Source organism: Narcine bancroftii, chromosome 8 (genome assembly GCF_036971445.1).
Source record: "Narcine bancroftii isolate sNarBan1 chromosome 8, sNarBan1.hap1, whole genome shotgun sequence".
Lineage (NCBI taxonomy): Eukaryota > Metazoa > Chordata > Chondrichthyes > Torpediniformes > Narcinidae > Narcine > Narcine bancroftii.
The window spans coordinates 48,491,783-48,519,706 of record NC_091476.1 but is presented as its reverse complement, the minus strand read 5'-3'; the positions used below and the strand labels follow the sequence as shown (position 1 = coordinate 48,519,706).

Genomic DNA, 27,924 nt, shown 5'->3' with positions numbered 1-27,924 from the left:
CACCTATTTCCATGTATAAATTATGAAAAAGTGTAGCTGTTTAAAAACTACATTTTGTTTTAAGGTAGTCTGATAATCTGTTCAAAGCACTCTGAACATTATTTTTCAAAATGTGATGATTGATGCATATAAAACCAAACATTCTTTATTTCTTAGAGACTGGTTAGAAAGGAAATTCAGCCTCCATTTAAACCTGCTTCTGGTAAGCCAGAAGACACTTTCTGCTTTGATCCTGAATTTACAGCTAAAACTCCAAAAGGTACAGACAATTGCTCTTCTCATTTTTAATTTAACTGTAACTCTGTACCTTCCCAGTTATTGAAGAGGTTATCTATGATTTGGTTTACAATTTATTGCATGAGTAAATATTGATGGAAGTTTAGTTACTGTTACGGTAATGCGTCTGCAATGTGGATTGCCTACAGCAGACACGTCAAGGAGATGCAACTTCTGCACGTTAACATATGTGTCCTCTCTCAGGTCAAAATTTCTTCACTGACACTCTGATTGCATTCATTTATACTTACGGGATTCATAAGTGCAGACCCTGCCCCTACCCCAGAAGTTCTGTTGTGAGCACTGTCACAGCAAGAGATTACTAGGTGGGGCAAGTAAAAGGTATTTCAAGCTATTCTCAAAGCTGTTTTACAAATGTGTATTATCCCCACTGTGTGAATACCAGCCCCACTCAAGAAATATTTGTATTGCATTGAAAACCTCTATTCCATTCTATCAGTTGGGATAGAGCCCACCACTTCCAAGCTATCTGCCCACTCAATTGCCCTCCCAATAAATCTATGCTTCACCTTTGGAAGATTCTGTGGCTCTGACAATGGACCTGTTCAACCATCTCAGAACCAGAGTGGATGCATCTAATCCCAGATCCTGTGGGACTGCCTAAAAAGAACTACATTATAACTTGAATAGAAGTTAAGTTTCTCAAAGAGTGTCATGAATGGAAATGGGTGTTAATGAAATGAACCTATCAGAGACCTCGAGAATCGTTTCACAGACTTTATTTCACATGATGTATCATAGAGAGTAGGCAGCAGTCTTCACTGCTTACCAACTCTAAAAATCTATCTAAATCTTAAATTTAGACATTCAGCATGGCAACAGGTCCTTTCAGCCCATGAGCCTGTGCCTCCCATTTATACACAATTAACCTACAATCCCAGTATATTTTGAACTGTAGGAGGAAACCGGACCCCCGGGGGAAACCCACGCAGACACGGAGAGAACATACAAACTCCTTACAGACAGCATGGGATTCGAACCCCAGTCCCGATCACTGGCTCTGTAACAGCGTTGCGCTAACTGCTATGCTAACCATGCTGTCCTAAAGCACTTGTATTTATTCATCAAGACAAACAAGCTGTAACAGAAAATAGGATTACATTATGAAATAAACCTGTTGAAAACTACATCAAGGCCTTTATGACAATTTTTCATATATTAAAATCGTAGTTTTGGTTCATTTGAAGAATGAGACTAACCACTTAGCATCTTTGACTTACAGTAAAAGGCACAACTTAGCTTCTAAATACTGTCTTGCTGAACAGGTGCTGTATTAAAACGGGCTATTTGCCAATTGTTATTGTCAACGTTAAAGCTTTCTGCATGAACTTTTTTTTCACATATTGATGCTTCATTAAAGTAGATTGCCTGCCAGTTATGTCGGTGACTGCAAATCCTTGAAATCTTTTCCACAACAGGCCCTTTGGTCCACTGAGTTCATGCTGATCAACAGGCACTTAGTTTTAAATTAATCCCACTTGAATCTATTTTATTTTCCCCACATTCCTTTCAACTCTTCCCCCAGATTCTACCACTCATCTTAATATTACCAGCAATCTAGTAGCCAAATAACCTGCCAACCTGCGTGTTTTTTGGCCGGTGGGAGGAAATCTGAGCACACAGAGAAAACCCAGTCAGTTACGTGGTGAATGCACCAACTCCACATAGGTAGGAGGTCAGGATTGAGCTTCGGCTGCTGGAGCTATGAACCCATAACCCTATCAACTGCACATTGCACCACCTCTGCTAACTGGTGACTAGTTGTGTTGGTCTTCTGTGAGATTGTTTAGTAAATGGTATACATGGATTTTAGACTCTGCTGTAGTTTATATGATGCTGCCTTGTTATGCACTTTCTCCCATTTGTTATTATTATGATGGTAATAAAATATAAATCTTTACCTTGTTCTTAAAATTCAAATCTCCATGGTTGGTATAGTGGTTAGCACAACGCCTTTACAGCGTCAACAATCGGGATCGGACTTTGGTTCGAATCCCGCGCTATCTGTAAGGAGTTTGTACATTCTCCTTATTTGTGCGTGGGTTTTCTCCGGGGACTCCAGTTTCCTCCCACCCTTCAAAAACATTCTGGGGTGTAGGTTAATGGGGCTTAAATTGGGCGGAATAGACTTGTAGAGCCAAATTGGCCTGTCTAATTTTTTTTTTAATTTAAAAAAATCTTTAGATGATGAAGCAAATAATTTCCTTTACCTGTATACGTTAATTAGTGATAACCTGCCAGCATTCAAATTTGCCCTGATTTCATAGAAAGTTAATTATGAAGGACATTTCCAGAGGCAAGAAGTTGTAGGTGTGGGTCTGACCAGCAAAACCTACTGCATCCTCAAATTAACAAAATTCCCCAAAAGGTTTCAAGACCATTTATTTATTTGAGACTCCACAAAGAGGCACCACAAGCATGATGTTGATTTTAAAGCACCAAAGATCACTCATTAAAGATCAAACATAGAAGTTACCTGAAGTACAAAGATTTTCTACATTTGCATTCCAGTCTTCAGTCAACTATTTTTGCAGAATAAGTTATTTAATTCCTCCATTAAAACATAAGACAAATTTAATCTGAATAGAATAAAGGGATTTGTATGTTAATTTTCTAAATTGTAATTTGAAGGCAGAAGCTTCAAAATGGGGTCAGGGGTTGTGATCAGTTCATTATTTTTTATTATTGATATTGTTAATCACAGAGAGGTAGAGTTTTTACAGCACAGAATCAGCCTCTTCAATCCAAATTACGCATGCTAAGTTGTCTGGCCAAGCATCCAATATGCTTGGGTTTAACCTATGCCCTTCGCAACCTCTTCTATTGATATGAATGTTTAAATGTCTTTTAAACATTGCAAGACATAATCTCTAACACTAACTTGTTTCACATTCCCACAATCCTCTGTGTGAAAAAGGTGCTCTTTGAGTTCCCTTCAAATCTTTTTCTTCTCATCTTAAATCTATGCCCTGTGGTTTATACTCCCCTTACCCTGGGAAAAAGACAATGGTTATTTATCTTATCTATGCTCTTGATTTTGTATCCGAAATTAGACTCATTTCAACCTCCATCTTTTTTTTATTTCAAGATTTTTTATTGAATTTAATCCAGTGGTTTTCACACTGCCCCCCCCCCTCCCCGCCCCCACCACCACCACCACCCCCAACTCACATTCCACTTTAAGCAATCCCTATGCCATGTGCTCTGTGATTAGTCAGGGATTATTTAAGGTGTTATGTGAGTGGAAAAAAACATTTTGAAAACTAGTTTTAATCATACCTAATTGACTCGTTATGTGCATGGTTTCATAACTCCAAAGGAAATGGGCCAACGGCAATTTTCCTCAAGCAAAATATTTCAGTAACAATTTGATCTAGATCAAAATATATTGTATTTGGTTCCTTATAAACCTATTATCTATATGTTTTTGGTTAAATAAGTGCTGTCCGTGTAAACTCACATTCAACCTTAAGCAATCCCTATGCCATAAATGCTCTGTGATTGGTAAGGGATTGCTTAAGATAGTATGTGAGTAGGAAGGGAAGATTGAGAAGCACTGCTCTAACCCCTTCTACTAAACAAGGTTGAATTAATAATATTAGCAGCCTTGGAATCGAACTGCAACCTCCGGAGGTTCAGCAAAGCATACCAATCTACCACATCAATGTACCTTAATTAATCAAATTGTAGTAATAAACCATAAATAAACTCCATATCCTATCAAATGTGACCTTATTTTTCCTGACATTATGTTTAATTTTCTCTAAACTCAAAAAGGACATGATATCTGTAACCATTGCAAGTGGGTAGGTGGAAATTCATCTTTTCATTTCAACAGAATTTCTCTTCTGGCTAGCAATGTCGAAAATACTACAACTTGTCATTGAAATAAAATTAAATTTATATTCTCATCTTTGGAGAAACCAAATACTGCTATTAACGGACAGGGATCAAGATTGATCCTGAAGATACCCAAAAAGGTTTTAAAAACATCTGTCCATAATTTTCTTAATTTAGGACATGGCCAAAACATGAATATCAAAGAAGCTTCAAAAATTTGACATTTGTCACAGACTGGATTGATATCAGGATAAATTTTAGATAGTTTAACTTAAGAAAAATTAAAGATATATATTTTGCAATAAAACATTTAGAAATGGTTATTGCAAAAGGCAATATTTTCTTTACATTCAGGCAAATCTCCAGGTTTTGATGGGTTTCCGGTTGAGTTTTATAAAATTATTTTTAAAGAATTTTTTCTGCAATTAAGTTTACTTTTGAATGTCATTTCAAGAAGGAATGTTACCTCCTTAATTTAGTGAGGCTTCAATATCAGTGATCTTTAAAAAAAGGAAGAATCCAGAGTAGAGTGCATCCTATAGACCCTTCTTCTTACTGAATGTTGACATGAAGATCTTATCGAAGATCTTAGCTCATAGATTAGAGAATATTCTGGCTGGAATAACTAATATAGATCAAATTGGATTTATCAAAAATAGATAAATCTTACTATAACATTCATAGATTATTAAATATTATATACTCTCCTTCCACTCATTCTGATGAATGGATTCTCTTTAGATGCCAAAAAGTCATTTGATAGGGTAGAATAGGAATATCTGTTTGCTACCCTCACAAGATTTAATTTTGGTCCAGTTTTTATTCGATGGATAAAACTTTTATATGCATGCCCAATAGCTTCAATCCGTACTAATTTCCAACAATCTAAGTTTTTTAAAATGACCTTGAGTTACTAGACAGGGTTGTCTTTTTGATCAGTGGTGGAACTGCTAACTTGCTTTACATGCTAATGAAGATTTTATGGCGCTATTTAGAGGGACATTGGAACATATATTGACTTTATATGCAGGTGATCTTTTACTCATTGTGTCTAGCCCAGAGAAAGATTTCATTTCCAAGGTTACTGTCATTACTTACCCACTTGAGAAAGTTTGCTGGCTATAAGCTTATAAGAGTGAATTGTTATCATTTAAAAAAAGCTCTCTTACTTTATACTCTAATTTCCCTTTCAAAATAGTGTAAGAATAATTTAGGTATCATGATAACTAAGAATATTAAAAAACTCTTTAAAGAAAATTTTGCTGCTTTAATCAAACTAAGATGATATTATCTGGATGGTCACCACTTTCTCTGACTACGATTGGTCATATTATTTCAGTCAAAATGAATATTTTACCAAAATTTTTATATTTATTTCAATCATTACCAATGCTTATTCCTAAATTTATTTTTGATACAGTGGGATCATTTATTATGTCATATATATGACAAGGGAAGAAAGCTTGTTTAAATAAAATTTATCTTCAGATTACAAGAAATGACAGAGATTTGTCATTACCCAATTTTAGATTTTATTAATGGCAATAAATCTATGTTGTTGTTACAATTTGATAAAATAGACGACCACCCTAAATGGACTTGAAATCTTTTTAAAATACCTCTATGTGGGAAGTTTTAGGCTCATTCTTACCTTTTTCTATTCCAAAATTAACAAAGAATTTAATAATGAGACAGAAACTAAAAATTTCTGTTCAATTCAGGTATTTTTTGGGGTTTTCTTTTTGGATTTTTGTTCATTAATCCAATTCTGTCCAATCATCTTTTCCAGCCCTCCATTTTAGATGCAGGTTTTGAAGAATGGAATCAGCTAGGGATATCTTTTTATTCAACAAAAGTTTGCATCTTTACAACAATTGATGGCGGAATTTAATTGACCAATTTGACATTTCTTTAGGTATTACCAAATTAGGCATTTTATTTGATCTAGAATTTCTTCTTCTTGCTGATTTGAATTTTATAGATGAACTGTTTTAAAGCTTTGGATTGTCCTATATGCTGGCATTATACAGTAAGTGGGTGGTTTAATTGGGTTCATGCACACTCTGTCTTGTTGGGAAAGACTGAAATTCTTCTGACATTCACTGATGCTTCTTATCTACTGAAGTCTTGGGCAGAGATTTCTATCAGTGAGAATATCGCATTTTTCAAGGAAGCTTCGAGGAAGATGTCTTGTGTTTTCTCTTCCCAGGCAGTGTGTTTGTCATCCACCGATTGAAGCAGGGTCTGTGGCAAGGTTCAGATCTTTTTGCAATCCAACCAGTAGATTTGTTGGATTTTGCAAAAGTAATGTAATATTTACAGCTTTAAACTGTGCTTTAAGATGTTTGTACCTCTGTTGTAGGGTTTACTATTGTCTTTATCAATCATTGCATGGAATATAGGAGTTGGGAGGTGATGTTGAGATTGTATAAGACGTTGGTGCGGCCTAATTTGGAGTTCTGTGTGCAGTTCTGGTTGCCTAATTATAGGAAGGATATAAACAGAGTGGAGAGAGTGCAGAGAAGGTTTACCAGAATGTTACCTGGGTTTAAGCATCTAGAGTATCGGGAGAGATTGGACAGATTAGGTCTTTATTCTTTGGAGCGTAGAAGGTTGAGAGGGGATTTGATAGAAGTATTTAAGATTATGAAAGGGATAGACAGAGTGGATGTGGATAGACTATTTCTGTTAAGAGGAGGAAAGATTAAAACAAGAGGACATGAGTTAAGAATTAAGGGGCAGAGGTTTAGAGTTAACATGAGGGGGAACTTCTTTACTCAGAGAGTGGTAGCCGTGTGGAATGAGCTTCCGGGAGAAATAGTGGCGGCGGAGTCAATTGTATTATTTAAGAAAAGGTTGGACAGGTATATGGATGAGAAGAAGATGGAGGGTTATGGGCATTGTGCAGGGAGGTGGGACTAGAAAGGGGTGTTTGGTTCGGTGTGGACTAGAAGGGCCTAATGGCCTGTTTCTGTGCTGTAAATGTTATGTTATGTTATATTACTTTCTGAGGTACATTTTGTTCATAAAGGTATAATATCCACTTTATCTTATAAAATATTGAATATAAAGACAATTTCCTTAAGTAAGATCAAAACAGAATGGGAGAATAATCTTAATTTATCCTTCTCAGAGGAAGATTGGTTCACAATTCTAGGCCTTATGAATAATTCTTTGGAAGATTTTTACACAACCTCTTCTAATCTTTCCATCAGTTCTTTTAAATCTATACCCTCTCTGTGAGAGAATTGAATCCAATCTAATCAATCTATCCAGATATTTTAATTGTCTCTCTTTTGATTTAAAGGTCTCAGCCAGAAAGCTTTGAGCCTGGCAATATCTTTGTCAATCTCCTTGGTATGCCCTCTGATGTTATCCTCTTAAATGATCATCAGAAGAATGCACTTCACTCGCATTGGATCAACATGTATTTAACATTACACCACCATAATTCCATATTCTTGTTCTATGTATTAGCCAATAAAGGAGAGAATCCTGTTTGCTTTCTCCACTACCAACATGCTTAACATTCAAGAATCTATGGTCCAAAACCACCTGCTATTGAAATAAGCTAGAGTGTGTGCAGAAACAATTCACAAGAATGTTGCTTGCCTGCACAGAGGGCTTTTCAGAGAAACTGGATAGGCTTGACCTGTTTTCCTTGGAATGAAAGGCTGAGGGGTAATCTTATAGAGAAATGTACAATCATGAATGTTGTTCAGGTTCATGTGGGTCCCACAGGTTAAGTACCAGACCAAAGTTGAGGAACAAAGTACACATTTATTTCAGGGATGGAAACTGGACAACAGGGTTGATATGTTAGACAAACCTCTACACACACACACACACACACAATATACAGGGGGTAAATATACACTTCGGATAACGAGGGAGAAACAACAGAGATGGGAGGAAATTACATGAACATACACATTCAACAATCAAGATCAAAATGAAACTATGTGCCCCCACCCCTTGACCATTATTGACATGGCTCTTGCTACCTAGCCTTGAGACTCACCCCAACCCAGTGTGAAAGGTGCTACTTACGAGGAGTCCAGGGAGACAGAACAAAGGTTATAGTTCTGCAGGCAGTACTGGGGTGCCAATCACTCGGGACAGTCTGAGCCCCACTGGCTGCTTGGCTTGAAGTCAAGTGCAGGGGCTCAGCAGGGGTCAGCTGAGATGATTCACCTGGGCCAATTGGGTGAAGGTCAGGGCAGGCTGCCTGGACTGCAGCATCTGGTGTTTTAGGTGGGCCAATTGCAAGGGTCATATTGATGGCGGGGTGAGGCTTTGACCTTGATTGGCAGGCAGTGTGTCCTCCGAACAGGAGCGTAGTGGCGCAACCAGGTGGTTGACGCTGCCTCGCCATTACAATGAGGGGCATAGATCAGATAGATTGTTGGGCTTTATCTCAGGGCATGGTTTTAAGATGAAAGATGAAAAGGATCGATGAGCAAGTTTTTTTTTTTTACAGAGGGTGATGGGTCTCAGGTTATGCTACCAAAAGAAATTATAGTGGCAGGAACAACTGCAATATTTAAAAGATAAAGTTAAATAGATAGCAAAGATTTAGTTCAAAGTTCAGATTTATTGTCAGAGTACATACATGATGTAACATACAGCCTTGAGATTCTTTTCCTGTGGGCCAGGTAGAATTTCTGCTTGTTGGTAGTGCAAAAAAACCTTGTATTCAAGAAAAGATCCGTATATAAAAGAGAAATATAAATAAGAAGGAAGAAACTTTAATACAGAAGATAAATATTCAATAACAATGTACAGGATAAGAGTCCTTAAATTAATCTCTGATTAAGTTTGTTGTTTAAGAGCCTGACGGTGGAAGGGTAGAAACTGTTCTTGAACTTGGTGGTATGAGTCTTGTGGCACCAATGTCTCTTCTGAAGGCAGTCGTGAGAACAGAGTATGTACTGTTTGGACACTTAGAGGGACATGGGCCAAATTAAGGGAAATGTGATTAGCATAGATAGACATCTTTGGTGGCATGAATTATTAGGGCCCAAGAGCCAATTTATTTATTGTATAACTATGAAACTATGGTAAAATGTTCTAAAAACTTCAGATAACATGATGATTTTTTACAGGCTATAATAATAACTGTAATCGCTCTTGAAACTGTGTGAGAACACGAGCAAGATATTGGTTTTTAATCTGCAGGCAGAAATATTCAATGTAATATTTGATTGTAACTAAATGAAGTAACGTTTACTTTAAATTGGTGTCATAAAGTTGGTATGCTATTTCAATATCTGGATTTACCGTAGAACACTACAGCACAGAAACAGGCCCCTTCAACCCTTCTAATCTGCGCCAAACCATTTTTTTTTTGTCTAGTCCCACTGACCTGCACCCAGTCCATAGCCTTCTATACCTCTCCCATCCACGCACCTGTTCAAATTCTTCTTACAGGTTAAAATTGAGCCCGCATTCACCACCTCAGCTGGCAGTTTGTTAAACGCTCCCACTACTCTGTGTGAAGAAATTCCCCCTCACATTCCCCCTAAACTTTTCCCTCTTCACTCCTAACCCATGTCCTTTGGTTTATATCTCACCTAACCCTAGTGGAAAAAGCTTATCTACATTTACTCTGTCTATGCCCCTAATAATTTTAAATATCTCTATCAAATCTCCCTCAATCTTCTTCGCTCCAGGGAATAAAGTCCTAACCTCTTTAAGCTTTCCCTGTAACTCAGTTCCTGATGTCTGGGCAACATCCTAGTGTATCTTCTATGAACTCTTTCTATCTTATATCTTTCCTGTAGTTAGATGACCAAAACTGCACAATATTCCAAATTTGGCCTCACCAATGTCTTAATACACATTTACCATAACATCCCAACTCTTATACTCAGTACTTTGATTTATGAAGGCCAATATACCGAAAGCTCTCTTTACAGCCCTATCCACCTGTGATGCCATTTTCAGGAAATTATGTATCTGTGTTCTAACGTTATCCTCAGAATCCTACCATTCACCTTGTACGTCCTTTCTTGGTTGTCCTTCAAAAATGCATCATCTTGCACTTGTCTGCATTAAATTCCATATGCCATTTTTATCCCATTTTGAAAGCCTTCCTCGCTGATCACAATGCCCCCAATCTTAGTGTCATCTGCACACCTGCTGATCCAATTTACTACATTATCACCCAGATCATTGATATAGATGACAAGCATCAGTGGTCCCAGCAACGATCCCTGAGGCACACCACTAGTCACAGGCCTCCAGTCTGAGAAACAATTATCCACCACTTCTCTCTGGCTTCTCCTGTCCAGCCATTGTTGAATCCAGTTCACTACTTCATCATGAATAACTAATTTATGAACCGGACTAACCTTGTCAAAGGCCTTACTAAAGTCCATGTAGACAACATCCACAGCCTTCATCAACATTCCTGGTATCGTCCTCAAAAATCTCTATAAGATTGGTCAAACATGACTTATCACGCATAAAGCCATGTTGACTAGCCCTAATCAGTTTCTGGCTATCCAAATATTTGTATATCCAGTCTCTTAGAACACCTTCCAATAATTTAGCTACTACTGATATCAGGCTCACTGGCCTATAATTTCCAGGGTTACCTTTGGAGTTTTTTTTAAACAACTGAACAAAGTGAGCTATCCTCTAATCCACTGGCATCACACTTGTGGCTGAGGACATTTTAAATATTTCTGCCAGAGTCCCTGCAATTTGTACACTAGCCTCCCTCAAGATCCAAGGGAATATCTTGTCAGGGCTTGGGGATTTAACCACCCTTATTTGCTTTAAGACAGCAAGCACTTCACCTTCTTCAATCTTTATAGGTTCCATGACCTCACTGCTTATTTTCCTCACTTCCCACGATTCTGTGCCCATTTCCTGAGTGAATACTGATGAAAAAACATTTACGATCTCCCCCATCTCTTTTGGCTCCATGCAAAGCCAACCACTCTGATCTTCAAGGGAACTAATTTTGTCTCTTACCATCCTTTTGCTCTTAATATACCTGTAGAAACCCTTAGGATTTTCCTTCATATTGCCTGCTAAAGGAACCTCATGTCTTTTTTTTTGCCTCCCTGCTTTATTTTTTGAGGTTTTTCTTACAATTTTTTACTCCTCAAATACCTCATTTGTTCCGTTCTCTCTTCTTCCGAACCAGATCCTCAATATCCCTTGAAAACCAAGGTTCTCGATACCTGATCATCTTGGCTTTAATAGTGATAGGAGCATACAAGCTCTCAAAATTTCACCTTTGAAGGACATCCACTTACCTCGTACATCCATGCTCGAAAACAACTTATCCCAATCCACACATTATAGATCCTTTCTCATTTCCTCAAAATTAGTCTTTCTTAAATTAAATGAATTAGGACTTATTAAATGTTCATTCAGTGTAGTTCAATGAGTGCTACATCAATCTCAAATTTTGTTGCTGGTAATTTTATTATGCATATAAATTACTGGGAATTGAATGTTTTTCTTGATTTAGATTCACCTGGTATTCCACCAAGTGCTAATGCCCATCAGTTGTTCAGAGGTTTTAGTTTTGTGGCAACCAATTCAATGGAAATAGGACAAAGTGCCACTCTCACAGTCATACAACCTATAGTGCAGGTATGATACTTGATGAGTACATAGATTCAATTTGATTTTAATGATTAATTAATGACTTGTCCAATAGTGGTATTGCTTAGAAAATTAGATGTTTTAAAATTAAAGCTAATGTTTTTGGAATGTCAGAGTGAAAATAAAATGTAAAGGTGAAACTATTTTCTGTCTGGTTGAAACAGCTACATGGTAACAACATTCAAATTAATGATGGATACGAGCTAAAAGAAGATATTGGGGTTGGTTCCTACTCGATCTGCAAGCGCTGTATACATAGAGTTACAAACATGGAATTTGCAGTCAAGGTAACTAAGAAATAACTGGATATTTAATCTGGATTGAAAGCGCTAATTTATTTCAGCAGGTATCCTTTTACAGTTTTGAAAACTCTTTGATCTTCCTCAGAGAAAGGACTTCTTCATGATCAGTTTCAACAGCAATCTCCCAAGGTTAACTTATTCATATGTTTGTATTTTCCATTATAATTTTTGATATGTACAGTTTTACCAAAGTTATGGTAACTTGAAGATAAAAAGAGAAATATACAAATCTGTTGCCCTTCTCTCCTGCCTCAAAACTGTATATTGAAGCATAGGGGCAGAACGGTTGGCGTAGCACAATGCCTTTACAGTACCAGTAATTGGGACTGGGGTTTGAATCCTGCACTGTCTGTAAGGAGTTTTTACATTCTCTCTGTGTTTGCGTTGGTTTTCCCGGGGGCTCTGGTTTCCTTCCACTGTTCAAAAATGTACGGGGGGTGTAGATCAATCAGGTATAATTGGGGGCTGAAAAGGCCTGTTACCATTGCTGTATGTCTAAATTTAAAACATTTAAGAAAACACATATTCAAGGCCAGGTTTATTTTTCTGGTTGAGAAAATTAATTATGAATTGAAAAGTTTTTAAAAAATCTCTCCATCATTTGTGATTGTAGGTTGGGTTAATTGTTCATACAAGCTGCGTTATTGCTGTATATGTGACCCGAACTGGCTTGCTTGTTCATACGAAGGCCAGGTCCACAAGTCCTTTTACACAGCAAGCCAGCTTCCTGAAATAAAAGAAGCGGGACATGTAGCACAGCAACGATGGCGCCTAGTGTGATGTTATGTTGAGAAAGGAATCAGTTCAATGGGTCTGGACACAAGGGTTTGTAATCACACGTAGCTTTTATTAACACAACAATTATAGAAGAGTGTGGGAAAATGTTAATGGGAATAAAACACGCACACAATTTATTAGGGAGCTCCTTTATAAATTGTACATGTGTTTTATTGTGTTTTATTCCCATGACGTTTTCCTGTGCTCTTTTATAAATTGTGCACGTATGTTTTATTCCCATTAACATTTTACCACGATCTTCAACAAATTGTGTGTTAATAAAAGCTATGTGTGATTCCAAATGGTTGTGTCCAGACCCATTGACATTTGCACACTATGTGCGTAGTAGAGTCTCCTGTTCTACTCTCTGTGCACCTATAACTATGAACCTTTTCTGGACCCAACATCACGACGTCATCTTCCCTTGCAGTTTTGACCCCGCAACACAGGTTGACTATTTTAGATAGATCCCAGATCGATACACTCCACCGCTGAGAGTACCTACCTTGGCGGATCGAAGATGGGTAAGTCTAGACTGCCCCCCCCCCCCCCCCCCCCATGCACCTTCAGTGCTTTTACACAGCGCTGAAAAGGCAGATAAAATCAAGCTTTCATGTGTAAAAGCAGGCATGGCAACTGTTGTAATGGGTTACTGTATGTTTTTGTTTTCAACCACCCTGTTTAAAGTTTTTAGCTTTGCTGGGCTTTTGGTTTGGGAACCACTGGGTTGAAGATGATTAAGTTTCAGCTGGCACTTTTGTCAACATACTACATTGATAGATAATTGCATAGAGCTGGAACACAAGGATATATTGTGGAAATTCAACAGCATGCTTATAGTCCTGAGAATGTAACTGAAATTCATGGTGCAAATGCACAGGAACTTTGCAAAATAATCCACTTCGAGTCATCCAGTGAGAGAATTTTCCATCACTACCATCTGTACAACCAACTTGTGGCCCTTTACTCCAACTCGGCCATGCTGACTGAGATGCATCTCCACACTAATACAATTTTCCTGCATTTATCCCATAACCCTCAATCCTTTTCTGTTGATGTACTTGTCCAAAGTGCTTTTTAAACACTGTGATTGTACCTTCTACCTTCTCTGGCATATACCCACCACCCTCACCATCTGAATAAATCTTACTGATCACTGCATTCATCTAAGCTTGAGGGAATTTAGGTTCATGCTTCCTCAATCCCTAATCAAATGACAATCCTCTTATTCCAAGGATCAATCCTGTAAATTTTTTGTTGCCCTTCTTTAAGGAAAGTACATCCTTCATTGGATGAGGACCCCAACACTACTCCTTCTCACCAAAGATTAGATAATTGCAGCAAAATATCCTTTTGCATTACAACCAAATTGTTTTAAAAGATAAAGCACAATTTACCTCCCTAATTACCATTGCTAATTTTCAGCACTTGTTTTGAAGGATATGCAAATCCTTTTGAAATCACACTTTTATTTATTTTTTTATATGGGTGAATAAGTTTGAAGATGACATTAAGATTTGTGGAATTGTGTACAGTTTTAAAGGCCTATCGAAGAATACAACAGGATATAGATCAGTTACAGATATGAGGAGAGAAATGGTAGATGGATGTTAATCCGGATAAGTGTGAGATGTTGCACTTTGGGAGGTCAAATGTAAGGGGAATGTTCTGTTTTTCTTTGGTTTGGCTTCGCGGACGAAGATTTATGGAGGGGTAAATGTCCACGTCAGCTGCAGGCTCGTTTGTGGCTGACAAGTCCGATGCGGGACGGGCAGACACAGTTGCAGCTGTTCCAGGGGAAAATTTGTTGGTTGGGGTTGGGTGTTGGGTTTTTCCTCCTTTGTCTTTTGTCAGTGAGGTGGGCTCTGCGGTCTTCTTCAAAGGAGGTTGCTGCCCGCCGAACTAACAGACCTCTTTATGGCAAGCATTAATACGCAGAGAGATCTGCCCTTCCAGTCCATAGTTGATTGTAAGTGGCCAGACAAGTAGATGGATTGGTTCAGAAGATAAATGGAATGCTTGCCTTCATTGGAGAGGGGCATTAATAACAAAATAGGAAGTCCTGTTGAAGCCATGCTTGAGACTACATGATGTGTGATTGGCGAACTAAAAGCAAAGTGCGCCAATTTTAAACTTCCACATGTTTTACTTATTTATTTTGTACAAATATTTTTGCCAGTTGCTTGAAACAATGGTTTTGAATGAGGTCTTGAAAGCTTCTCATCCATAGGCATTTTAGAGAAGGAAGTTGTGGTCGGAGAATTCAAGAAAGTTAATGATGGAATTTTGATCAAAATTTTTTCAAAAAGAAGAGGTATTTTGGTGTCTTGTCAGGGATAAACTGGATTAATCCCTAGGGTCTGATGAGATGTATCTCAGGCTACAAGGAGAAGATTTATGGGGTATGACAGAAGTGTTCAAATTGGTTGTATCTAAGCAGTTGAGGAATGGAGAACAACAAATGCTTTATCTTTATTCGTGAAGGGTATCAGGGAAAAGCCAAGTGATTGTATGTCAGTGAATCTAATGTCATTAGGAGCAATATTGTTATGAAATAGAATGGTTTTAGGGGTGATTCTGTATGACTGACTTCAATTGTATTATTTTGCAAAGTTAACCAAGTATGTAGATGAGGTTAGTGCAGTGGATATTGCATAAGAATTTTGTTGAGGTCTTGTGTGGGAGACTGGTCCAAAAGATAAGAGCCCATAGAATCTACCACAATTTGGCAAATTGGGTCTGAAATTGGTGAAGTAGTGAAATGGATTCGACATTGGTTGGACAGGAGAAACCAGAGACTAATGTGAATGATTGCTTCTCAGACTGGAGGCCTGTGACTAGTAGTATGTCTCAGGGATTGATGCTGGGACCATTGTTGTTTGTTATCTATATCAATGATCTGGATAATAACGTGGTAAATTTGATCAGCAAGTTTGCAGGTGATCCTAAGATAGGTGGTGATGTGGACAACGAAAAAGGTTTTCAAAGCTTGAAAAAGGATTTGGATCAGCTGGAAAAAGGAGCTAAAAAATGGCAAATAAAATTTAATGCAGTCAGATGTGAGGTGTTGCATTTTGGAAGGATAAACCAAGAATGAACATACATGGTAGGGCACTGAGGAGTGCTGTAGAATAGAGGGATCTGGGAATACAGATACATGATTCCCTGAAAGTGGCATAAGTGGATATGGTTGTAAAGAGAGCTTTTAGCATGTTGGCCTTCATAAATCAAAGTATTGAGTATAGGTGTTGGGATGTTATAGTAAAGTTGTTTAAGACATTGATGAGGCTAAATTGGAGTATTGTGTTCAGTTTTGGTCATCTGTTCTCAGCTGATTAGTCTTACCATCACTTTCTGGTTAAGGGTTGGTTTTCTGGTTGGAAGCCTGTGAGTGATGGTGCACAATTAAGATTGGTGTTTGGGTTCTTGCCATTAGTATATAATTTCCCAATCTGAATGTGTATGTAGAAGATATGGTTAGTACAGTTAGGGATGCCTGAAAATTAATGATGGTGTTGATACTGTGGATAATTGTCTTCTACTGCAAAGCAATATTGATAAGCAATGGTAGATGGAATTTAATCCTGAAAATATAAATGGTGCATTTTTGTAAGACTAATCAGGCTAGAATATAATCAATTAGGATTTGTTAAATTAGCTGTAGCAGTAGTGAGGAAATGTATTGCAGCTACTCGGAAGTCTGATACATCTTTGGGTATGTTAAGGTGGCATGCAGAAATTCAAAGTTGTATTCCTTTGGAAAAAAATTACATATAATTTGAGAAATAAGTATTCTACATTCATACAAATTTAGTACCCATATATCCAAATAATGTGATTAAATGGACCAAGACCTGTGAGATTCTCCTGAGTAGTTATGAAAAATTTCGAGATATGTGCCAGATGACGCTTCTCTATGCAATCCAAAACTCTTTATTTCTTTTTTCTTTTCCTTTTCTACTTAAAGTATCTATATTATTTTTTTTGAGGGGGAGGTTGGGTGGGGAGGGGATTGTGGGATGGGATGAAAATCATCATGTATGTAACTATTATTATATAGTTTCCATGTATGGAAATTTCCATGTATGGAAATTTTTTTAATAAAATATTTTTTTAAAAGTGAGTGATAGGGACTGTAGGAAGGAACAGATTTTTTTGTGTGCTTGTCTATTAATCTATGAAGGCAATGCTACAGGTGGGAAAGGTGATTAAGAAGGCATATTAGATACTCCAGTACATGCTGGGGAGCTCAAAGCTTTCATCTTTGGTCCCTGTCAGAATGTGCATTTGTAGGATTTTTCCCTTCATCTGGTATTTGCTAGCCTTTTGCAATTATGACATTATGTTTGAAACCCATGTTGAATCAAGGGCTGTAAGTTAATACCACCCCAAAGTCCTTTTCAACCATCACCCATGAATTATTGACCATTGTTAGCTCCAGTGAAAGCAACACAAATGATTCCTGCAGTCTACCCTATCTATACTAACAATTTTATATACCTCAAACATGCCCCCCCCCCCCACTTAACCCCCTATGCTTGAGAGAGAACAGACCTCACTTGTTGATAACATGGATGGTTGTCTTATGCTGTGGAGAGGTATTGATGAATTGGTGAAATGGGCCGAAGAATAGCTGATGGAGTTAAATGCATATAAATGAGAGGAGACGCAGTTTGAGATTACTAATGATGCTAGGGGCACGTTCCGTGAGTGGTAAGATCCAAGGTACTATTGTGAGGAACAGAGTGGCGGAGAACACGTCCATAGATCCTTGATGGTAGTAACACAGACAGATAACATGGTTAGGAAGGCATAAGTCATGTTAGCTTTTATTAGTTACAATAGTGAATACAGATGTAGGGAGATTATTCTCCAACAGTTTAAAAAAAAAATCAGTTCTCAGATCTCAACTGGAGTACTGCAGGCATTTCCAGTCACCATGCAAGAGGAACTATATGATAGAGCTGGAGAGGAGGAAATGAACGTTCACCAGGATGTTGCCTGGGATGGACCAGTTCATTTGTGAGGAAACACTGAGGAAGCTATGTCTGTATTTGCTAGAGTTTTGTGTGTTTGCCTGTTCTTGGTCGTTTGCTATTTTCAGTCTTTTATTTTCCTATTTTCCATGTAAATAACTTTTTCAAAATTTACTCAGATCTGTCAAGCATTTTCCTCTATTAATAGTCCATGCCAGCTGTCAGATCAGCTGAATATTTTAAGGTAATCAGTTACTCCATCCTTAATTAGAATCTGAGATTTTCTGTCAACAGATCTTAGCACAACTCTCATTCTGTTTTATCCTTTTCATGCCTTTTTAATAATGGATTAATATATCCAATTATTCAATCTAATGGGACAGTTCCTGAATGATGCAAAGTTTTCATTCCAATTTGTATGTAATTGTGTCAATCCACCAGTAACTTTTCAATGGATATCTTGATTGTTTCCCCTAAAGAATACAGTCACCTTGGAATTTTAATTAAATGCACAAGCAAGTAAGTGGGCAGGGAAGATCATACTTGTTCTGAAGGTTTCTGCCTTTTCCAAATATGATGTTGCAAGCTGCATTCAACAAATTATTTAAGTTCATCCTAAACACCTCGAATATACTGTAACCTTGTCATTGAGAAACACATGTTTGATACTTATCTGTAAACACAAAGGTGATTATTGTGTGAATTTCCTTTTATTCTAACAATCTTAATTGAACTCTGAGCCCCAAATTATTAATAAGTACTGCTTGTAGGATAAGGTGGGATGGCAAGAATAAATCATTCAGAGAATGTGCAAACTATATTTTCTGTGAAATGTGATGCCATCGCTCAACCCCACATCACCCCTATTCTTTGTGCTGTTTCCAGCTTGTGATAAAATTGAGGATGCATTCTTCTATCTCCATCGCCAGTTTTGTTGGATTTCCATTGATTGGTTCCATTCAGCTGGTCAACTAATGTATATCCAGTATTAGCTTCTCTTATTGGAGGACAAATTGGCATTCTATTTTTGCTCATTTGCATGCTGCTTCTTGATGACTTTTATGTTCATGCTCTGAGTCAGCTTCTGCATGTAAAAACACAATGTTGGAGAAAGTCAGCATATCTAACAGTGTCCTTTATGTGGCAAAGTTAAAAATACAGAACTGCCATTTCAGGCTTGAGCCTTTCATCAAAGTATGGAAAAATTTTGGCAGGTGTCCGAATAAAAGGGTAAGGGGGGTGGGGGAGGCGTGGTCACAAAGGTAGGAGGTAATAGATGGAGAAGGGAGGGAGGTCACAGCAGCAAGCAAGGGGAGGAGAGGTGGCTAAGTGAATAGAGAGGGAAGGGATGGAGAGCTGACGGGGGAAGGAAAGGGAGGGAGAAAGGAGAGCAGGTTAGTTTGCTTACTTGCAACAATGTTAGTTTAGTGTGGCACATATTTTATTCATCTAACTCAATAATCTATCTTTGTCTTCACTCCTTATCAAATCTTAACTTTCTGCAACCTTGGCACCGAATCTAGAAATGATCTTCGGATCTCAGGTTTATCAGCACTCCTTTCATGCCCTTCACCTCCATAAATGGTTCATTTATTGCATCATAATCCACCATACCCAACCCTCAAGTACCCCTCTGATTACTGGTTGCTTTTGTGCAGCATCAAGTTGCTTTTCCTTGCAACTTTGTAAACTGCCTAAGAATATTTGAACAATTGTGTTGTATCATGACTTTGTTTTGTTGTGATTATCCATAAAACCACATGAGGGCAGCAAAGAAAAAAAAATGCATGATGGAATCAAAACTGCTTTTCTGAATTAACCTTAATATTAGGGAATTATTTTGTTGGAAATGGATGAAAGCAACTTAAATTCCTTGGTAGTACAGTAATGCAAATTTCTTACTAGCACAGGTGTATTATATATGTATCATTTGTTACTTCCTTATTGGTTTACTGAGCTCTTCTATACTAGTTTTCTACTACTACTTAGATTAATTGCACTCTCCAGTGCTTGGTTTGTTCATTTACCTATTTTAAATTTGCAGATAATTGATAAGAGCAAACGAGATCCATCTGAGGAGATCGAGATACTAATGCGCTATGGACAGCATCCAAACATCATTACGTTGAAAGATGTAAGATGATTGTTTTATTCTAATAGCCTGAGTCATCCTACAATATTTATCATGGTCATTTGCACAGAACACTCATGACAGGTGTTCTTCTGTTCTTATTCCATTAAGTAGGGTTGTTCCATCCTATGATCATCAGATTTCTGTTTGTCTTACTGTATATCTTCACTTTGCTATGTAGGCCAGCGTATTAAATGTTGTATCCTGACATAACAAGTTTCCTTCATTAACAGTGAAGTATTCCACAACTGAACTCTTTGAAACAGTATTTATGGGGAAACCAGTTTTTTGTATGGCCAAATATTTGATACTTCATGATGTGGCATCTCTCAAAGTGCACTATTGGAAAGCTATCATTGTCCCAGCCAGATACCATTTTGCTTTGGATAACTGCCTCAACTAGGTATTTGCTGAGTCACAACCCTTGAATTCCCCAGTATTTAGTGCTTTTGTGGCACCATGCAGCTTCATGAAGGAGTTGTGTCAATCCACATATTAATATTACCCTTTAAAATATTACTGAAGAAGGTAAGTATATGGCTCTGAAAAACCTCCTCATTAGCACATATGGCCTCTCACGAGCGAGCAGCCAGCCTCCTACACTTGGATAGCTTAGGCAGTAGGACCCCTCTGCTCACGCTGGTGGAAGGGCACAAGCCCTGACTCATATTTGAGCAAGCGTTCCTCGAGCAGATGCCCGAGGACATCAGACTCCTCTTGGCCGACGTCAACTTCAGCAACCCCTGCAGCGCGGGCAGATGTTCTCTACTGTTCAAAACGCGAAGCCACAGACTCTGTCAACTGTGCTTCATGGCCAGCACCGAGGACAACATCCAAGTCTAGACCACCACGTGAGCAGGCTCCACACAGCAGAGGACAGTGAAGTGTGGGTACACACTCACCTATACAATCAAGTTTTTTAAAATATTTTTTATTTTTCACACTATGAACCATATTAACCAAAATACACACAAACATTTCCCTCTTAAATATACACAGTGTCATTTTCTCCCCTTTTTTTCCTCTCCCTTCCCTCTCTCTTTCCCACCCCCCTCCAAACCCATTAAACGTTCAACATATACAATAGAGTAAAAACATTAAACAATGTCATCACACAATGAAAATAAACAAGAAAATTGTGTCATCTACTGTTACACACTGGGTCAGTTCATTTCGTCTTCTTCTCATTTTATCATTTTAGGGGGTGGAGATCCACAGTAGGCCCTCTCTGTTGTGTTCCATGTACGGTTCCCAAATATGTTCAAATAATGTGACTTTATTTTTTAAATTATATGTTATTTTTTCGAATGGAATACATTTATTCATTTCTGTGTACCATTGCTATACTCTCAGGATCTCTTCTGATTTTCAAGTTGACATTATACATTTTTTTGCTACAGCTAAGGCTATCATAATAAATCTTTTTTGCGCTTCATCCATTTTGAGGCCTAATTCTTATATTACTTCGAAGAAAGATCTCTGGATTTTTTGGTATGTTGCTTTTTGTGATTTTATTTAATATCTGATTTAGATCTTCCCAAAACTTTTTCACTTTCTCACATGCCCAAATCGCATGTACTGTTGTTCCCGTTTCCTTCTTACAGCGAAAACATCTATCTGATAATGTTGGATCCCATTTATTTAACTTTTGGGGTGTGATATATATTTTGGGGCCTGTGTAACCAATTATATTGTATCATGCGTAACCTCGTGTTTATTATATTTTTCATACTTCTGGAGCATATCTTTTCCCATATTTCATTTTTTATCTTTATGTTTAGATCTTGTTCCCACTTTTGTTTGGGTTTATAGCTTATTTCATCATTTTCTTTCTCTTGCAGCTTGATGTACTGTGTCTGTAATCACATATTCAAAGCTGCATCCTTCTGGTAATCTCAGTCTGCTTCCCAATTTGTCCTTTAAGTAGGTTTTCAGTTGGTGGTATGCAAACATTGTACTGTGAGTTATTCCATATTTGTACTTCATTTGTTCAAATGATAATAAATAATTTCCCAAAAAAAATTTTCTATTCTTTTAATCCCTTTTTTATCCTATTCTCTAAAGGAAAGGTTATCTATTGTGAAAGAGATTAGTTGATTTTGCGTCAATAATAATTTTGGTAGTTGGTAATTTGTTTTTTTCCTTTCTGCGTGAAGCTTCTTCCAAATGTTGAGCAGATGGTGCAGTACTGGTGAACTTCTATATTGCACCAGTTTTTCATCCCACTTATAAAGTATATGTTCTGGTACCTTCTCCCCTATTTTATCTAACTCTATCCTGGTCCAATCTTGTTTTTCCCTTGTTTGATAAAAATCTGATAGATATCTTAATTGTGCTGCTCTATAATAATTCTTAAAGTTTGGTAGCTGCAAACCACCTTGTTTGTACCATTCTGTTAATTTATCTAGCGCTATCCTCAGTTTCCCCCCTTTCCATAAGAATTTCCTTATTATTTTCTTTAGCTCATTGAAGAATTTCTCTATTAAGGGAATTGGTATATTCATTCAAGTTTGAAGATTATTCCTTGAATATGGTCCAGACCACCAATACAAAGCAGTCCTGCAGGCACTCGTCTGTCTCCCTCGACCATACTTTCGCTATTTTCACCATGGCACTGTCGTCTGCAGCCTTTACTTGTACAGAGGAAGTACAAGTACAGATTGATGATCAAACTTGCCAAAATGCAGGTGTGGGATAGCTCAGTAGGCATTCTTGATGGTGGTGTACCATTGCTCAACTCTGTTGGCTCCTCTAGTTACACAGGTGATATGTTGGTGATGGTTTGTCAGAGACTTCTTCAGGTTGGCCTGTTGAAGTCCCTTATAATGAGTGGGAAGGCATCATGGTGTGCTCTGTGTCATGGCTGCTGATTACAGTGCTCAGCCCCTCCAGTGCCAGCCCGATGTTAGTCTGGGGCGGAATATACACAGTGATCAGGATGATGGTGGAGAACTCCTTCGGCAGATAGAATGGGCAATGTGATTGCCAGGTCAGGGGAGCGGGACTGGGACAAAACTGTCACATTTGTGCACCATGTTGAATCGATGATGAAGCAAACGCTGCCTTTACCAAATGCTGATGTCCAGTCCATGCAGTGGAAGGTGAAGCCCTCAGGCTGCAGCTCTGTGTCAGGAATGCTCTCATTCAGCCATAACTCAGTGAAGCACATCTCACAACGATTCCCCAATGTCCCTCTGCTGCTTTAATCTGGCTATGAGTTCATCTATCTTATTTTCTAAAGGTTGCACAACAACAATTTTCTTGACAGGTTTATGACAATAAATTCTGATTCTGTTGTAGTTGGTGTTTCTTGTGTACCTGTGTGGCTGCACCAAGTAATAATTTTAAATCATCTGTTCATTGAACTTATACATATGACAATAACATCTCATTACTCACTGTGTATATTATTAAACATTTGCGCATTTGCCCAGTTGTATTTGTGAAAATTACACTTATGTAACTTTAGAAATAAGTCCAGTGGCACATGATACCTGAGTGTTAACCATAGCAGGATTTGATTAAGTTGTGTGCTCAGATGCTCTTATGAGTACTCTACATTTGATTTAAAAGTTGACTTTAATCAGCACTAGTTTTGTTATGAAATTTGGATGTAATTCCACAGTGGTTGATTTGCACGTACAGGTATATGATGATGGGCGATATGTTTACCTTGTCACTGAACTATTGAAAGGAGGTGAGCTACTCGATCGGCTTCTACGACAGAAATTCTTTTCAGAACGAGAAGCCAGTGCTGTGCTATTCACAATAACAAAAACTGTGGACTACCTTCACTGTCAAGGGGTAAGTCCTCAACTATGCAGCAGAGCATAATTGTTCAAGTCTTTATTATGAGATTATTCTAATTTACTGTAAAAATAGCAAATCCACACATTAAAAAAAATTGACCTGATTATTTTAATTCGACATTTAAATACTTTGTGTTCAATACACTACAGTTTAAAATTTTTTTTTTGCTAATTACTGAACAAAACTTTAAAGGTGAGGTAAATTTTTGACAAGACCATAACAAGTCTATTATTTTCACCAAACATTTCAGCCTTTGTGTATTGTAATTAGTCCATTCATCATTTAAATGTTTGGATTATAGATTCAGGTTCCATTTTAGAGAGATGACTTCAGGCAATGTACTTGAGTAAAGTACACTGGGCACTACTCCACAGAATGCCTCTTTATTCCAGCTCTTTATTGGATCTGAACACTGCAGAGGCTTGCTTATGAGCTAGTGGGAAGAGTAGCATGGACACTCAGCATCAAATTGCTGGATTCTAGATCTGTGTAGCTGCCAGAGTGAGAGTGGTACAGTTCCTGCTGTTAGGTGTGAATAGAAGCAAATGGCTGTACAGCCCTTCCCCAGCCTGGAGATGTCTCTGCGGTAATAAGCTCAATGATGGTTGTTGGCCACTGAGTTTGTTACCACAAAGGAATATGTGGACTGGGAAGAACTATGTTATCAGCATCTTCCATCATATCCAACAGGATGTAATGAGAGTGACTGTAAGATCTAGATGATCTCTCAATCCATTCCCCATCAATGGCTGTAATCACTGCTGGCCAGGGTGCAGTCCTGAGGTCTACATCTCAGCAATGAGTGGTTGCAGCACCTCCCCATGTTCATTAACATTCAGGCAGCCTTTTCACATTGTCTCAGTAGTGTTGAGATAATTCAATAATTGACATTGTTGTGGGACAGTCAAAGAAAGGCTGAGCTTCAGCAGGCAGGAGGACAATGATTAGCAAGAGGTTCCAGTTAGTGTCAAAGGTGTCTCTCTGTTTATACAGGGCCTTCCATAATGTTTGGGACAAAGACATTTTTTTCTTTTATTTGCCCCTTTGCTCCACAGTTTGAAATTTGTTATCAAACAATTCACATGTGATTAAAGTGCACATTCGAGATTTTATTCAAGGTTATTTGTGATCATTTTCGTTTCACCATGCAGAAATTATACATAATCTCCTTATTTCAGGTCACCATAATATTTGGAGCTTAGCAATGGTATGTATATTAAAGTAGTTATGTTTAGTACCTCGTTGCATATCATTTGCATACAATGACTGCTTGAATTTGGTAATTCGTAGACATGACCAGGTGTTGAGTATCTGCTCTGGTGATGCTCTGCCTGGGCTCTACTGCAGCCATCTTGAGTTCCAGCTTGCTTTGGGGACTTGTCCCCTTATGTTTTCTCTTCAGCATATGGAAGGCATGCTCAATTGGATTTAGATCAGGTGACTGACTTGGCGATTCAAGAATTTTCCAGTTCTTCACTTTGGAAAACTCCTCTGATGCTTTTGCAGTAGGTTTGGGATCATTATCTTGTAGTAGGATGAAGCGTCGTCCAATGAGTTTGGAGGCATTTGTTCAAACTTGAGCGGATAAGATGTTTCTATACACCTCAGAATTAATTTTGCTACTGCCATCAGCAGTTTCATCATCAATGAAGGTAAGTGCGCAGTACCTGTGGCGGCCATAGATGCCCAGGCCATAACACCCCCATCACAAGTGAGGTGATATGCTTTGGATCTTGGGCATTTTTACACCTCTACATTTTGCTCTTGCCATTCACTCTCATACAGGTCAATCTTGGTTTCATCTGTCAATAAGACCTTTTTCCAGAATTCTGTTGGCTCTTTTAAATGCTTCTTGGCAATCTGTAATTTGGTCATCCTGTTTCAGTGACTAACTAGTGGTTTGCATCTTGAAGAGTAGCCTCTGTATTTCTGTTCCTGAAGTCAGATAGTAGTGATTGACATATCCCAATCCTGCCTCCTGAAGAGTGTTTCTGATCTGTTGGACAGACTTTTTGGGGATTTTTCTTCATTATGATGACAATTCTTCTGCATTCAGCAGGTCTTCCTTGGCCTAACAGTCCCTTTGCTCACCAGTGCACTTTTTTCTTCTTAATGATATTCCAGTTGATTTTGGTAATCCAAAAGTTTTGGTAATATTTCTTACTGTTGTATTCTCGTTTTTCATCCTCATAATGGCTTCTTTGACTTTCATTGGCACAAATTTGGTCCTCGTGTTGAATAATGGCAACTACAGATTCAGAGATGATCAGAAGGTTAGAAGCAAGCCTAAATCTCTTATATCTGCACGATTGAAGCAATTAAACATACCTGAGTAATTACAAACATCTGTGAAGCCAAATGAACCTTTGTCCCAAATATTATGGAGAATACTGTATATAATGATGCTTTTTGGAATGATTCCCTGCTCATTCTTATTTCTGGTAATGCATCTTGAATATTAAACAAGGAATCAGTGTATTTTGGGAATGTTGCACTGCCAAAGTTTCAATCTTTTGGACAAGATCACTTTATCCTGTAGGTAAAAATAATACCTGCCCCTCAATCAACATCTCAAGCGCAGATGGATGATTTTTTTAAGAGATTAATTTATAAGTTTACCTTCTGCAAGGTACTTAGATACTTATAAATGGAAAAATGTTGGTTAATATCTTGGATCCATCATCGAAAAATGTATTCAGAAAATAGACAAAAAGTTGCTTATCTAAATTATTCATAATTTCTTCAAAAGGGTGTTTCCATTCTTTGCAAATGTTTGTTTGATATAAACAAGCTTTTGATGTCCCAGGTTCACTTCACAGTGATGCAGAAGTCAGTGCTGCTGGCACACAGTTATAGCAACTTGTTTCAATCCAGACTGGTGCTGTCTTTGTTAAGTTTTTGGTTTCTTCCCATGATCACGAGGGTTTGCCCCAGGTGCCACCCTCATTTGGGTGGCAGGAGGATCAGGGAGGTGTTAATGGGTATGTGAGAAAATGAGACAGATGGAAATGTTCGAAGTGTGAGTTTTACAGCAAGGAAGCAGGCCCTTCAGCCCATATCACCTATGCTGACCAAGTTAACTGAACTTGTTCTGTTTGTCTGTGTTTGGCCCAAAATCTCTTTCAACTTTTCTTATCCATGTACCTGTCTAAATGATTTTTAAATGTAATTTATACTTTAACATATTCTATATGCCCATCACTCTGTGTGGGTGTGAAAAGTTTCCCCGCAGGCTCCTTTTAAATCTCTCCCATCACTTTAAACTTTGCCCTTGAGTTGTCATTGTCTTGAGGAAAAAAGGCCTCCTTCTATTTAATAAGTAAATATGAGAAGTATGAATCCTATAAATAATCTTTTCAATTTGTTTTACTTAGGTTGTGCATAGGGATTTAAAGCCAAGTAACATTCTGTACATGGATGAATCTGGTGATCCTGAATCCATTCGAATCTGTGACTTTGGGTTTGCTAAACAACTTCGGGGTGAGAATGGATTACTTATGACTCCATGCTACACAGCCAACTTTGTAGCTCCTGAGGTAAACCAAATCCCTACCTTGTCGATTGTCAGAGAAAAAAAACTGAATCTTGAAAGCATTTCAATCTCTTCAGATAGAATCTGGGAAATGTACATGAAATTATGACATTTCGATACGTAATTTCTCCTTTGAAGAATGGAGTTGTTGAAAGGGTTTTCATAGCAAATAGAAGTAGAATAGTTGTGGTTTAGAACAAAACAATCTTGTAAAGATAAATCTGTCATATAGCTTAAGTGCTGTTTGGTTTTGAATTACAGTTAACTTTCATTGCTTCTGTAATGTATGCCAAAATTCTAGGTGGAATTTTACATTGCAAAATGGAATATGTAGATCAGATTGTATGAAGGCTTCAAACAGTCGAGTCTTCTTGCGTACTGATGTCGGTTTTGTCTTGATTGTAAGAATATCAAAAGATTCGGGTTAATGACCACTTTCAGGGATTGGGCATAGTCCAAGCTGATGATTCAATGCAGTACTAAGCTCACTAAAAGAAGTGCCTTTCTATTGGGACTACAATAACCTTCTCAAACAGATCCCATGATGCTCTTTCCAATGTCTTGACTGATGCCTATCCCTCAATCAACATCATTAAAATACATTTGAATAAATTTTCCACCCAAATAATTGTATAT

At 37.8% G+C, this 27,924-nt stretch overlaps 1 protein-coding gene across 4 annotated transcripts in view; it reads left to right on the top strand.

Moving 5' to 3' along the window:
• Positions 1 to 27,924, top strand: part of rps6kal (ribosomal protein S6 kinase a, like) — a 147,462-nt gene that overhangs the window by 101,161 nt on the left and 18,377 nt on the right. For all 4 annotated transcript variants that reach the window (XM_069893639.1, XM_069893641.1, XM_069893640.1 and 1 more), the window contains 6 exons: positions 157 to 259; positions 11,624 to 11,748; positions 11,925 to 12,047; positions 19,860 to 19,949; positions 23,592 to 23,750; positions 27,131 to 27,292. In XM_069893639.1, the coding sequence (XP_069749740.1) occupies positions 157 to 259; positions 11,624 to 11,748; positions 11,925 to 12,047; positions 19,860 to 19,949; positions 23,592 to 23,750; positions 27,131 to 27,292 (762 nt within the window). The remainder of the gene's footprint in view (positions 1 to 156; positions 260 to 11,623; positions 11,749 to 11,924; positions 12,048 to 19,859; positions 19,950 to 23,591; positions 23,751 to 27,130; positions 27,293 to 27,924) is intronic.